We start from the raw sequence: 15153 nt of genomic DNA on the forward strand, positions 1-15153 counted from the left end.
TGCAAGAGACCAGTTTTCATACCTTGCATGTTAGAAGGGCATTGGCTTACTACTTAGATAGTAGCAAACAAATTAGAAAGTCATCTAGGCTGTTCATCTGCTTTGCAAATACATGAAAGGGATCCACGACCTCTGCTCAGACTATCGAGATGGCTATCTGGTTGTATATTCATTTTTTACGATGCTACAGGCATTCATCTCACCCAAATGGTGATAGCACATTCGACCAGATCACAAGCAACCCCTCCACTGCGTTACTTAAGAATGTGCCAGTATCTGAGATATGAAGCCCATGTAGCGGCCTGACAGTATATACATTTTCTGAACATTACACTATGATCCATGCAGCGAGATCCGATGTGGCATTTGATACTGCAGCACTGGTCTTTAGTTCTAGAGTGAATTCCGAAGATCCCTCCTCACTCTGGGGATGCTGCCTGGTAGTCATCTGAAGTGGAGCACCCTTAGGGACATTACTCAAAGAAGAACAAGCAGTTACACACCTTGTGTAGTAATTGCAGTTCTTGAAGATGTGTCCCCCTATGGGTGCACCACTACCGGCCCTCCTTCCCCTCTGCTTCGGACTGTTCTCTAAGGAACATTTGGGTGGAGAAGGCACTGAGGGCAGTTCTACCACACACTCCTATGTAGCCTCGGTGTCCAGCACAAGAAGGAATAGGGCACATGCGCTTGCCAAACGGACACAGCTAATGGAAAATCGCGGCTCAAGGATTTGAGAGGCTCCTGTGTACCTGAAGTGGAGAACCCATAAAGATGCACATCTCGAAGAAATGCAGTTATTGCACAAGATGAGTAACCTCTTCTTTTGGTGCTCATCAGAGGCCTACCTAGTGGAAGGCTCCAGGGCCTGTTGAGGGAGAGAGGGAGATGTGAAGTAAGAGGGGAGCCATGTTCCTTTTGGTGCCTTTTTCTCACTTCAGAACTCTCAGGTTGAAATCTTGTCCTGATGCTTTTTGCCATTAAGTTTCAAATAAGAATCCAAAATGTTTGTTGTGTATTTGAACCAAATTGTCTGAGGTTTGCTCATTAATACATGAACCTCACTTTTCTCTTTGTAAATTGAGAGTGCATACTAAAATCGCCTAATTCTCCTAGTAAAATCAGCAGCTGAATCTCATCTATGGCATGAATGACAACTAAGCCTTTATTTGGTAAAATCCTTAACATTCTCATACAATCTAACAAAATAATATTCCTAGACAGTTTCTCCCTTGGGGAGTTATGGTCTCCTTTTGGTTTCATTCATAAAATCAAAAGAACTGGAGGAATCTAAAGAAGAATTGCTTTTAGTTTTGCAGTTGTAGAGATTTATCTTGGCTAATTTTTTTTATACTCTACAGATCATCTCATAACTTTACCACATGTGCAAAAGTACTTAAAGTCTGTCCGCTACATTGAGGAACTTCAAAAGTTTGTGGAAGATGACAACTATAAGTAAGTACTATACTTTCCTCCACCCCTACATGTTTTAATGGAAAGATGGCCTGGCTATTAGCTTTAGTAGGAATTATACAAAAAATCTCTGACAGAAATGTAAATAGAGTTTAACATTTTTAAACTGAGCTGATATTGTTAGGACACCTGAGTGAAACCCTAGCTGGCTGTAGTCCTTATGACTCTTAACATCAGTTCCAAAATTGTATTTCTTTAGCTTTTGCAAAGGCAAAAATCAAGTGTCTGTCTTATTACAATGTAGCCTTGTACTGGGAATGGCACTCAGGATCCCTAAAACTGGATGTTCCCTTGCAAACTCTGTTGGCTCAGGATGCAAGCTGGCCCCAAGCAAACAATATGCATTTTAATACAGCTAAATGTAAATGTATAACTAGGAACAAAGAATACAGGCCACACTTACAGGATGAGGGACTCTATCCTGGGAAGCAGTGAGTCTGAAAAAGATGTGTTGGCAGTGGCAAATAATCAGCTGAACATGAACTTCCTTTTTGACGCTGTGGTCAAAAGGGCTAATATGAGGCTTCGATGCATGAATTGGGGAATTTTGAGTGGAGTAAAGAGCTTATTTTACCTCTGTATTTGGCACTACTGCAACTATTGTTGGAATACAGTGTCCGGTTCTGGTGTCCACAATTCAAGAAGGATGTTGATACATTAGAGAGAGTTCAGAGAAGAGCCATGAGAATGATTAAAGGATTCGAAAACATGACCTGTAGTGATGGACTCAAAGAGCTCCATCTATTTAGTTAACAAAGAAAAAGCTAAGGGGTGACTTGATAAGTCTATAAATACTTACATGGGACACAAATATTTAATAATGTGCTCTTCAGTCTAGCAGAGAAAGGTCTAACGTGGTCCAATGGCTGGTAGTTGAATCTAAACAAATTCAGAATGGAAATAAGTCATAATTTTTTAACAGTGAGTAATTAGCCATTGGAACAATTTACCAAGCATGGTGGTGGATTCTCCATCACTGACAATTTTTAAATCAAGATTGAATGTTTTTCTAAAAGTTCTGCTCTAGGAATTATTTTGGGGAAATTTTATGACCTGTGTTGTACAGGAGGTCAGACTAGATGATCAGAATGGTCCCTTTCATGAGTTACTTAATGTTATCTGAAATGGTGTACACAATATCTTTTAAATACAACTGAATAGTTATACCAGGCTAATTCACAACAAACAAGGCTGGCTTTGTCAGGCTACTACTTTCATATGTCAGGTGTGTGAAAAGCAACACTCACTCAAAAAGCTGAGGTCAAGAGCAAACCAACGTGACAGAGTGAAAGAGGCTGCATATACACATTTATTTTCCAGAGTGGGGAACTGAGGGTCCCTATTTCACTTCTGCAATCCTCAGGATCATGTAGGTCCAAAGAATGGGCTAAACTGCATCAAACCAAACTGTCCTGCAGTTATTTCTCAGATACAGCAGAGCATACTTCAGTTGCTTCTAGTATTAAAGAGCGGTACTAAGCTATCATGCATATGTCTGTTGCTGCTAGTATAGACATTGTTAACAGAAAGATCCGTCTCTTAAAAATAGGCAAGACAGATTTGAAGGCAGTGAGCATGAAACAAAATGATGACCTTTCCTGTTGGCTTCCAAATACCCCATGTTTGGAGATACCTCAAATTTCTAAAGCTGTTCTACTCCACTCTACTTCAAACCAGTGCGCGTATACTACAGTTCTTCAGCCAAACAGTAATTGAGACAAACCATTTATGATAAAGTATGGAATAATTAATTTTGCAATGTGGAGCCATATAAAAGATTAATATGGTTGGAGTTTTACTCTGCTTCAGATGAGAGACTCATTCTAAAGGAAATAACATACAAAGCAGACATTGTTCTGGGACTGATACCAGAACTGCATGAATGTGTCCGGACAAACTTCAGATGGAGAGAATATCCTCCATAATCTGTCCCATTGCCCAGGATAACCTCCAACTAGAGCAGCCAAATCAACATCGGTCTATTCACTGCAGAAGATCAGCCTTGTTTATGATTTTGACAAGTTTGTTTTTTTGGTTCAGATTAAAAGCAGATCTAGGAACAATGATATTTTATGTCATAATTCTGCTTAGTGTTTTGCACTGTCTTCCAAATGAAAAACCGCACATCTACATAATTTTTTTCAAATACAACATATATTATTTTAAAAAAGGAGAATTTCTACCATTATATTCATGGTGGGATTTGTGTGTTAATTTCCCTCTCCTCACATCATATGTACAACACAAATAGAAAGAGAGGGAAAGACTTGCACACTATGCACACAGATACACACTGAACACTTGCACATTATATGTTCTTGTACAAATTAAGGACGGTGTGAGCTCTATACTAAAAGTAGTCTGACTTTCATATGTGTTTGTCTCTGAATGTTAAAATTTAGTGAGCAAGAGATTGTGTTTACTTATTTCCAACATGATTAGCATGTTATATTAAATGAAGGCAGGGAGAGCACAAGCTTATAATCTATATTGCAATAGGGAAAATTGTAGTTAGTGTGTGCTTTACAGCTCCTGGACTGGCTGCCAGCAAATGAACACATTGCTTAATTTAATTTTTGGACAGGCTTTCCTGTTCATGATACAATGTTGAGATTACATAGACAGTAGTTTTTCATTAGTTCTAGTATCTTTGCGAAAGTGAACAAAACAAATGGTCTTTATAAATATTTATTGCAATGACATAATACTTGGATGTACTACAAATCATGAGTAATTTATATTTAATTTTTTGAAGCCACTTTTAATCCCAACAGAGGTTTTGCTAACAACAGTGAGAAGTATTCACGTATATTGTTAGAGGTAATTCAATACTCATCCTTTGATCTGGATGCCTGGGAAAATGCATTTTCTGACAAATTTACTAATTTTCTTTATAAGCATGAGTTATGTCTAGTGAGAGTTCAGCTGAAGCCAAAGGAAAAATTCAAAGTGAAAGGAAATCAGAGCAGAACTTGATACCTAATATGGTAAAGGCCACTGCAGCTTCTTTGAGAGCTTGCATATGTCCATTACACTGTAAGTGTGTGTGCATCTTGTGCACCGGAGAGTTTTCCCTAGCGAAAGCCATATAGGCATGGCCTTGCGCAACCCCAAGCTCCTTGTGCTACAAAGTGAGGTTATAAAGGGCAGAATAGCCCTCCCCTATTTCAGTTCCTTCTTAGAATGCACTGTTGATGGTCGTAGCATTGGTGTTCCCTGTGAACAAATAAACTGTTTAGTACTACCTAGTGGTACTCAGTTTTTGGTTATTTTCTTTCATTTTTATTTCTTTATTTATTGTTTCTTTTGAAAAAAATTACTTTGATTATGCACCCAAGGAGGTCTCTGGACCCCATTTGATACTGGGGGGGCCTATGCCCAGGTTCCCAGGGTTTAAACCTGGTGTGGGCTGTAAAAAGCCTATGCCTGTTAGTGACCCTCATTCCCTCTGTTTCAAGTGTTTCAGTGAGAGCCAAGTTAGAGGCAGGTGCTCTGTTTGTCATGACTTTAAGAACAAGACAAAGAAGCTGAGGGAAGAGCACCTCCGATACCTCCTGATGGAAGTTGCCCTTAGGCTGGCATCATTGCCCCCTCGGTCCTCCAAGGAAAGCTCTTCAAAGACTCATTATCAGAGTGCTCCCGTAGCCGGGCCTGCAGAAAGAGGCCGCAGGAGATTCCCAACACTGGTACCATCTTCTTTGAGGCCCAGGACTTCAGACCAGTCCCAGCCTCAGAAGCATAAGCAGAAGTTGGCTTCTGGCTCATCAAAGTCTTGGGTTAGGGACTCTTCCATGGAAGGGTGATCCACTACTAAAGATAGAGCACACCAGACAGCACACCACTTCCCAGTACCGGCTCCACTGGAGAAATGAGCTGTTCACTCAGATGCCCTCCCAGGGACCATTGAGACTGGCTATTTCTTCACTGACTATGGAGCAGTCTTCCTGGTCAGCGTCTAATGGCTGTACCTACTGCACTAGAGGCTTATGCTGTGGCCAGCAACTTGCTATGCCTGTTGATACTGCCATCACCATTTCTTCAGGACGAAGACCCTTGACTGGCATTGTCATAGCTATCTAGACCGTCAGCACGGTAGATATTCTTCTGTGCGGCCATCAGTTTCAGGCTCAGTATTCTCCCCTTCCACCTTCTTGGGGCCAGTTCCAGATCCCCCGCACTGTATGTTGCCAGATGCTAGAAAGTCATCCATGCTTCCCCCAGTGCTGCATTTCCAGCATAGGTCTCAATCCTGGTCAACAAGTACCCCTCCCTGTATTGTGCCACTTAGGTCTCTAGGTACTTTGATTCATCATGGACACAAGGATAAGTGAAGACTCCATAGTCCCTGACGTTCATCGACCATTGGCTTTTTACCTGGATAGAACAATGCCCTTTTGGATTTCTTCCAAGTTTTGCAGAATGTTTAAGAAGTCATCCTCCCTCAACTCAGACTCTCCCAATGGATCACTAGCTGCATTACAATGTGCTGAGCTGCCAAAAGAGTAACGCCTCCTGACAATCTCACAGCACATTCAACCAGAGAACATTCAACCACATCAGTGTTTGTGGCACTGTGGCGGGGTGTGCATACCCTGCACTAAGCAAGGAAGGGTTAACCTCACACTGTGGGCAGCAGATGTCTCACCCCTCAGGCTGTGCTGAACATGCTTCAACTGTTGTCTCAGTACACAAAGGAGCAGCCCAGCTTATTCTCACCTGACCACCAAGGAGGGAGGACGCTTGGTGGAGGCTTCTGCCTGGTAGCCGCTTCAACACTTGACTGCGGGAACCAGAGATCCCAAGGACCAGACCAGAGTCTTGTTGCCTATGGCTGGCCAACTGGAATCAGAATCCCAGGGGCTTGGAGACCTTAACGACATTCAGACCCCGGCTTCAGGAGACACAGTAGGAAGTGGCCCAGGGTGGCAGTATGAGTGATCTGTCCCTCCCAAGGAAGGTCAGCATATTGTAGTAGGATCCCCACTGACTGGGTGGTGAACACATTTGCCGCTGACAGGGCCCTGGGGGCAGGGAGGGCCTGGTTCCCTCTATCCTGACCGTCCCCCGTCCCCCCAGGTGGAGGCTCCTTACTTGTGCCATTAGGGTACACAGCCCTGATCCCCAGGGAAGCCATACTGATTCTGGCCATTGGGCCACACCGCCCTGACCCCAAGGTCAGTTTTATTGACTTTGGCTATTAAGCTGGGCAGCCCTGATCCCCAAAGGCAGCCATATTGACTTTGGCCATTAGGCCACACAGCCCTGATCCTCAGGGCAGCCATATTGGCTCCAGCCATTGGGTTGTGCTGCTCCCAGCCTAGGGATAGTCAGGTGGACTGTAACTGCAGTAGTATCACAACCCTGACCTGCCCCAAAATGGGACAGTGTATGCATACCCCACGACAGGCACACATCCCAATTATGGATATTTGTAGAGCAGCAACATGGTCCTTGATTCATATATTCACCAGTTATTACACATTGTCTGCTGCATCAAGGGAAGATGCAAATGTAGGCAAGTTGATCCTACAGTCCTTCTTCTGTTGAGACTCTGAGCCCCACCGCCTGCGTTAATGGCATGGGAGTCACCTATAGCATAAAGGACATATGCAATCACTTTAAAGAAGAAAAAAGTTACTTACCTTCTCGTAACTGATCTTTGAGATATGTTGCATATATCCATTATATGATCCATGCTCTATCCCCAGCACATCAGAGTCTATCATCAGCTTCCGGTGCAAAAGAACTGAAGTAGGGGCTGGGTGACTCTGAACTTTGTACCCTTGCTTCGTGGCACTAGAAGCTTGAGGATGGAGCTGGCTTAAATGCCACCCTGGTTAAGACCAGCAGATGTCATGTGCAACATCACCAGGGCCACCCTGAGAATCATGGCAGCCTCCACAGAAGCAAGGAGATCTCTGTGGCAGAAGCTATGGTCAAGCCAAGGCCAAGCTCCCCATTCTACCCTTCAGAAGTGGATGCCTGTTTGCCAAAGAACTCCAGAAGCTGGAGAAATTTCTCTCACATAAGGAAGACGCAGTGCTTCCATAAAACAGGTTCACTGGAACACCAGTCACCTGCTTCCTGGGCTAGATTTGCCAAGCTTTAGGATGGAGTTTCTGAGGTCTGTTTAAATCCAGTCAGTTAACTGTGCATAGGTTCTCTGTTCCCTGTGTCATCAAGATGCCTTGTTCTGCATCCCAGTTTGGCCATTCTTGTGTCTCATAATACTGGGGCACCTTTATCAATATCAGGCTCTTCCAAAGGAAGGATCAGATGTACACTCCTATGTGAACAATTGGCTAGTGAGAGCTAAGACAGAGCACCAAGCAAAAGAAACAAATAGGCTCCTTCTTGGAGAGTCATGGTTAGATCATCCATTGAGACAAGAGCTCTTTGACCATGTCTCAACAACTGGTCTGTCTAGGAGTCCAATCAGAGTTAAAGTATTGCCAAGGCAAATGCTCCACAAGAGAGGAGAAGTATTCAGCTGCTTCAAAGTGAGGGCAGTGAAACTCGTGCTGCTCCACTTTTGAAGTATCTTACCATCAAGGCTGGGTATAGTCAGGCAACATGATCCTCATCACATATGTAAATTGTCAGATGCATGAAAAACAAAGATATGGCTAAGGACGTGCATGTACTTCCAATACCAGAAGGCTTTGTAAGTTCTGAATGTATCAGGGTTCTGAAAGAATACAGCAGACTGCCAAAGAAGGCAACAGATATGTCCAGGGGTGTGAAAATTCAGTCCCAAGAGTTCAGTGCAATATGCCAAAAGTGGGGAAGCCAATAGATAGACCTAACGGCCACCAAGTTCAAAAGGAAGACTGAAGTTTATTCAGCAATATGAGGGAGCATGACTTATGGGAAATAGATGCTCTGTCACTCTGGAGTGGCCAGGTTGCCCTTGGAATCCAGAGCTGGTGAATCTGGTGTTGGAACCTTACTATTCTGGCTCCTAGTAACAGAAAATCTTCTGACATCTCATCTGAGACATATGATGTGTTTTCCGATGGCAGGCCAATGAATAAAAGGCCTTTTTGGATAAGGACATTGCAACCTTGATGTTTTCTTGGAAACAGTCTCCCTCCATGTAATCTGCAAGTGTTTGTAAAAGAACATAAGGAATTTCCGTACAAAATCAGACCCAAGGTTCATATAATTCTGTATCCTGTCTCCAACAATGGACAGTACCAGGAAGATGTAAGAATCCTGTATCAGGCAGATGTGGGATAATATGCTCCCCACATTAGCTCTCATCCTGCTGTCTAATAGTTAGAGATTGGCTTAAACCCTGAAGCATGAGTTTTAATATCCCTTCCAATATTTTCCCTACAATTACAATAGCTCTGGATATTCTTTCTACCCACACAGATTTGAATCCTGCTTAGTCCCTTGCCTCTGTTTTCCCGTGGCAATGAGCTCTCCATTCACCTAGCTGGGATAGGTCTTTCTTTTTCTGTTACCCTTCTTCCATGAAGAAAATTTACATTTTATTCCTATAATTTGCTTTCTGCTCCTAGATAGTTTTTGATCCATGACAATATTTTGCTTCTCACCCCATGATTCCCTGGCTTCTTTAGGCATTTTGAGCAGGACTTTGTCAAAGGTCTTTTACAAATCCAAATATCTCTTGTGTGACAGAGGTATTGACTTGCTGATGCTTATGATCCCATATATTCTGGAATTGTTTTCAGTACGTCAGGATTTAGGGATAAGTAACATCTTATGGGAAAAACAAAGTCTTTTCTAGTTATAATTCTTTGAATTCATGCTTAAGAGGGCAGTATCCAGATTAGATCAATTTCAAAAGGGAGTGTCCAAGAAAGACAAAGAGGAGTTACCAGATCAGCAAAACTACCCAGAAGTATTATTCCTCTGAATCTAAAACAGAACTTTTTATTCTTGTCAATGTGGCCTTGCTAGCTGTGATGGCAAAGGAATGGAAGTCCACAGAAAAATTGAAGAGACCAAGCAAGGTGACTAAGAAATGGTTTAGTGTGCACCAGTGTAAAACAGATGTTTTTTCCTTTCCTAAGAATATCCCTAATTAAGGACACAGCAATATCTAGAGATTGAGAGTTATGTCCCACAGACACTCAGGAGAAACTTTGAGCTACCAGGAAACTTGGACTTTATCAGAGCCTAATAACCTCTTTAACATGGTGGCTCAGCTTCACCATTTCAAAACAGGACTTCTAGTAGCTGAACTGAACAGGCTTTTGAGTGTTTTTCTATGAAAGATAGGATATCCTGAGTGGATGCTTGGAATGCTTCCACCAGTTTTTCTTCTAAATCTGGCTAAAGTTCAAGGGATGCTACAAGAAAGGTGATGTCTGTCCATCTTCACCTTCACTTTCAAGATATTTGGGTTCTTACAGAAGGGTCTGAACAAAGATATCGCAGAGTCAACATTAAAATGTCCAGAGGCTGTATTATCAAGTGCACTATCCTGAACAGGCAGGAAGAAATTTCTTCAAACTTGGATTTAAAATGTTACCTCAGGAGGAGGAAGAAATGATGCATGTCAAGATTTGTTGAGCTCTGCCATTGGACCTTGATTTGGTTCTTAACCCATGATTCTTCATCCCTTTTGAGCCCGTTGGGAAGGTATGTTTGTGATTTCCTCTCTATTACAGTGCCATTCCTGGTACCCAGTACTTCTACCTTGTGGATAACAGAGCATGAGGTTTTATCCATTGGGGATCAATATAGTCCACAGTGATAAGGTTGCTCTAGACCCAACTTTTATCCCCAAAACTAATTCACCATTTCACAGTGTCTAAGAGATTTTCCCAAATCCACCTCACTAGAGAGAATCTTTAGCATACATGAGAAGTTCACTGAGCCCTCAAGATCTATGTCCATTGCAAAAAATCCTGCTGTATTTAGTCAGTATCATCCTGCATCCAAGAGAAAGAGAAAGCAACTAAATCTACTGTTTGAAGTGGACTGAGGTGGTGCACCCCGGTGGCCTACAGATCAAACAGTGTCTGTCAAGCAACTAGCATTAAATACCACTGAGAGTGGTAGCAGTCTCCTGGTCCAAGAACTTACACACCATATGAGGAGATCTGTAGGGAGGCCACATGGTCACCTAATCATGCCTTCTAATAATTGTACAAGTTAGACATTCAGGCACTGGTGAATGCCGTCTTTTGTGCTCTGTGCAGTGGACTCCTGGTAAAATACAAGGAATTTACTACCCTGTGTATAGTTCTGAAGGCATACTGCATCATAGATTCACAGAGTTTAAGGCCAGAAGGAACCATTAGATCATCTAATCTGAACTCTTGTACCTCGCAGGCCATTAAATTTCACCTGGTTACTCCTGTATTGAGCCCAATAATTTTGTATGTGACTGAAGGTTATCTTCCAGAAAGGCACCAGACCTGGACACAGTATTCTAGTATTGGTTCCACCACTGTCACATACAGACTAAAACATTTCCCTACTCCTACTCCCCTGGTTATACAGCCCAGCATTGCATTAGCCCTTTTTTCACAGCATCACACTGGGAACTTGTCAAGGTTCCTCCCCCACTCTGAACTCTAGGGTACAGATGTGGGGACCTGCATGAAAACCTCCTAAGCTTACTTTCACCAGCTTAGGTTAAAACTTCCCCAAGGTACAAATTAATTTTATCCTTTGTCCCTGGATCTCCACTGCCACCACCAAACTCTAACTGGGTTTACTGGGAAACGTAGTTTGGACATGTCTTTCCCCCCCCAAATCCTCCCAACCCTTGCACCCCACTTCCTGGGAAAGGTTTGGCAAAAATCCTCACCAATTTGCATAGGTGACCACAGACCCAAACCCTTGGATCTGAGAACAATGAAAAAGCATTCAGTTTTCTTACAAGAAGACTTTTAATAAAAGTAAAGAAATCCCCTCTGTAAAATCAGGATGGTAGATACCTTACAGGGTAATTAGATTCAAAACATAGAGAATCCCTCTAGGCAAAACCTTAAGTTACAAAAAAGACACACAAACAGGAATAGTCGTTCTATTCAGCACAGTTCCTTTCTCAGCCATTTAAAGAAATCATAATCTAACACATACCTAGCTAGATTACTTACTAAAAGTTCTAAGACTCCATTCCTGCTCTATCCCCGGCAAAAGCAGCATACAGACAGACACAGACCCTTTGTTTCTCTCCCTCCTCCCAGCTTTTGAAAGTATCTTGTCTCCTCATTGGTCATTTTGGTCAGGTGCCAGCGAGGTTACCTTTAGCTTCTTAACCCTTTACAGGTGAGAGGATTTTTCCTCTGGCCAGGAGGGATTTTAAAGGGGTTTACCCTTCCCTTTATATTTATGACAGAGCTCATGTTCAGTTGTATGTATATTACATCTGCACAGCAACCCCTCCAACCAAACTTGAAATCTCATCAAAGAATGAAATCAGGTTTGTTTGACCAACTTTGTTTTTCATAAAGCCATGTACTGGCATTAATTATATTTGTATCCTTTTAATTCTTTATTAACTTAATCATGTAGCAGATTTTTCAGTATTTGCCCAGGACTGATGTCCGACTAATTGACCTATGGCTACCCATGTCATCCCACTAGCCTTTTTTGAAAATTGGCAGAACATTAGCACTCTTCCAATCTTCTGAAATTTCCCCAGTTATTCCCCGATGCATTAAAAATTAACATGAGCAGCCCAGAGATCTCCTTAGCCAACTCTTTTAGGACTCCTGAGTGAAAGCTATTCATGCCTGTTAATTTAAAAATTCCAGTAGTTAATTGATCTGAATCCCTTGCAAATGAAAGATAATAGAAAAATTTAATGACTTACCAAAAATTGCCTTCCTCTGAGTTACAAGGTCCACAGATTTGACCTTACCTTGCTTGGAGTATATTGTTGCTAATGGGCTAAAACTGCCATTTAGTTCATTCAGAATTGGTCCATAAGGCTGTGCTATGCAATAGGAATTCATAGTTTATTCGTACAGTGTTTAAAAAATTTAAGGTCACTGGGGATATTGTCCTTTCTTTGGAAGCTCTCTTAACCGGTGGATTCTTCAGTTTAGCTGGCCACACCCTTTCGTGCCAGTGACTGACAGGTACAGCTCTGCCTGCATAGCTGGACATAGGCAGAAAGCTAATTGGCTAATGTATCTGTGGACCTTTTAAGTTAGAGAGAGGACATTTTTGATAAGTCAAAATATATTTTCCTATTCCATTAAGGGCTCACTAATGGAAATCCTATTTTCTCCTTTTACCCTGGATCATCTCACATTTTTAGCTGGAGAAAATGTGCTTGTTATGTTTTTTACAATTTATTTACCTTTTCTCCCTTAAAAATAATGTAAATTTGACTTAAACTACAATAACTTTTATAAAGTGCTCAGAAGAAGAATAGTGCTAAATATAAGTATTATACATAGTTGTTGTTTGGTTTGCATGTTGTCCGTGTTTTTCCTGTGCTGGTATCTGATATCTTTATCCACTCGTGCTAAACATAGCTCATATTCCATTAAGGAAGTTTTCAGTGGAAGTGTTCAGTTTTTCTATGTGTATCTTGACTTTCACTGAACAGCTGCGAAAGAAATCATCAGCTATTGCCTGTGTAAGCAACATAGCTTTTGAAATCTGCTAACCTTGGAACATCTGTTTCTTTCCATTTCTTGAGTCTCCTGACTCCCAGTTGAATTTTACTTTTTGCAGATTTTAAAATGCAGACAAGCTCTTGAGCCCCTAATTGACAGAATAGTATTGGAGGGAGTCATAACGCTCCTGGAGTGTCCTGTCTCCTTCCTGACTGCTTTACCAGTAGTGCAGGTTTATTTAAACTTTCCCACATCTGCCACTGAGTACAGAGTGCTTTTGAGTTTTTTCAAGCTGCAGAACTGAGCACGCAATTGAATTTGGCATACTCAACACCTGAGTTACCAGTAAGAATTTTTTTATATCCTCCTACGGAAAAGAATCTTAGTTTTCAACCTACTATAGTGAACAGAAAGCTGGACATGATGCCACAGATCCCATAGACCCTTTCAATCCTTGCCTGCCTAAAAATTGATCAGAAATGGTTAGGTTTGTGCCTATTATCACAATATAGAAAGGGCTGCTTGCCCAGATTTTATATAGAATCATAGAATATCAGGGTTGGAAGGGACCTCAGGAGGTCATCTAGTCCAACCCCCTGCTCAAAGCAGGACCAATCCCCAGCTAAATCATCCCAGCCAGGGCTTTGTCAAGCCTGACTTTGAAAACTTCCAAGGAAGGAGATTCCACCACCTCCCTAGGTAACGCATTCCAGTGTTTCACCACCCTCCTAGTGAAAAAGTTTTTCATAGTATCCAACCTAAACCTCCCCCACTGCAACTTGAGACCATTACTCCTCGTTCTGTCATCTGCTACCACTGAGAACTGTCTAGATCCATCCTCTTTGGAACCCCCCTTCAGGTAGTTGAAAGCAGCTATCAAATTCCCCCTCATTCTTCTCTTCCGCAGACTAAACACTCCCAGTTCCCTCAGCCTCTCCTCATAAGTCATGTGTTCCAGTCCCCTAATCATTTTTGTTGCCCTCCGCTGGACTCTCTCCAATTTTTCCACATACTTCTTGTAGTGTGGGGCCCAAAACTGGACACAGTACTCCAGATGAGGCCTCACCAATGTCGACTAGAGGGGAACGATCACATCCCTCAATCTGCTGGCAATGCCCTTACTTATACATCCCAAAATGCCATTGGCCGTCTTGGCAACAAGGGCACACTGTTGACTCATATGCAGCTTCTCTTCCACTGTAATCCCTAGGTCCTTTTCCGCAGAACTGCTGCCTAGCCATTCGGTCCCTAGTCTGTAGCGGTGCATGGGATTCTTCCATCCTAAGTGCAGGACTCTGCACTTGTCCTTGTTGAACCTCATCAGATTTCTTTTGGCCCAATCTTCTAATTTGTCTAGGGCCCTCTGTATCCTATCCCTACTCTCCAGCGTATCTACCTCTCCTCTCAGTTTAGTGTCATCTGCAAACTTGCTGAGGGTGCAATCCACACCATCCTCCAGATCATTAATGAAGATATTGAACAAAACCAGCCTGAGGACCGACCCTTGGGGCACTCCACTTGATACAGGCTGCCAACTAGATATGGAGCCATTGATCACTACCCGTTGAGCCCGACAATCTAGCCAACTTTCTATCCACCTTATCGTCCATTCATCCAGCCCATACTTCTTTAACTTACTGGCAAGAATACTGTGGGAGACAGTGTCAAAAGCTTTGCTAAAGTCAAGGAACAACATGTCCACTGCTTTCTCCTCATCCACAGAGCTAGTTGTCTCGTCATAGAAGGCAATTAGTAGTCAGGCGTGACTTGCCCTTGGTGAATCCATGCTGACTGTTCCTGATCACTTTCCTCTCGTCTAAGTGTTTCAGAATTGATTCCTTGAGGACCTGCTCCATGATTTTTCCAGGGATTGAGGTGAGGCTGGTGGTAATGGTTTTCTTCCGCTAATTGAGTGGGGAGGGGATGGAGGAAGAAATAAATGCCTCCTCTCTCCCCTTGGGTCCACGTGCCAGTGGGATACAGAGGGGTAACCGACCTTTTCAATCTGTCAACAGCCTTTGACACGGTCAGTCATGCTCATCTTCTCAATATGTTGTCTGCCGTTGACTTCTGAGATTCAGTCCTCTCTTAGTTTTCATGCTATCTCTCTAATCACTCCTTCAGG

General features: G+C 42.5%; 1 protein-coding gene across 2 annotated transcripts in view; it reads left to right on the forward strand.

Moving 5' to 3' along the window:
• RALGPS1 (Ral GEF with PH domain and SH3 binding motif 1) overlaps positions 1 to 15153 on the forward strand; it is a 391212-nt gene that overhangs the window by 287086 nt on the left and 88973 nt on the right. For both annotated transcript variants that reach the window (XM_077835616.1, XM_077835617.1), the window contains one exon: positions 1362 to 1455. In XM_077835616.1, coding sequence (XP_077691742.1) covers positions 1362 to 1455 — 94 coding nt within the window. The remainder of the gene's footprint in view (positions 1 to 1361; positions 1456 to 15153) is intronic.

This window comes from Eretmochelys imbricata, chromosome 16, assembly GCF_965152235.1.
Source record: "Eretmochelys imbricata isolate rEreImb1 chromosome 16, rEreImb1.hap1, whole genome shotgun sequence".
Taxonomy (NCBI): domain Eukaryota; kingdom Metazoa; phylum Chordata; order Testudines; family Cheloniidae; genus Eretmochelys; species Eretmochelys imbricata.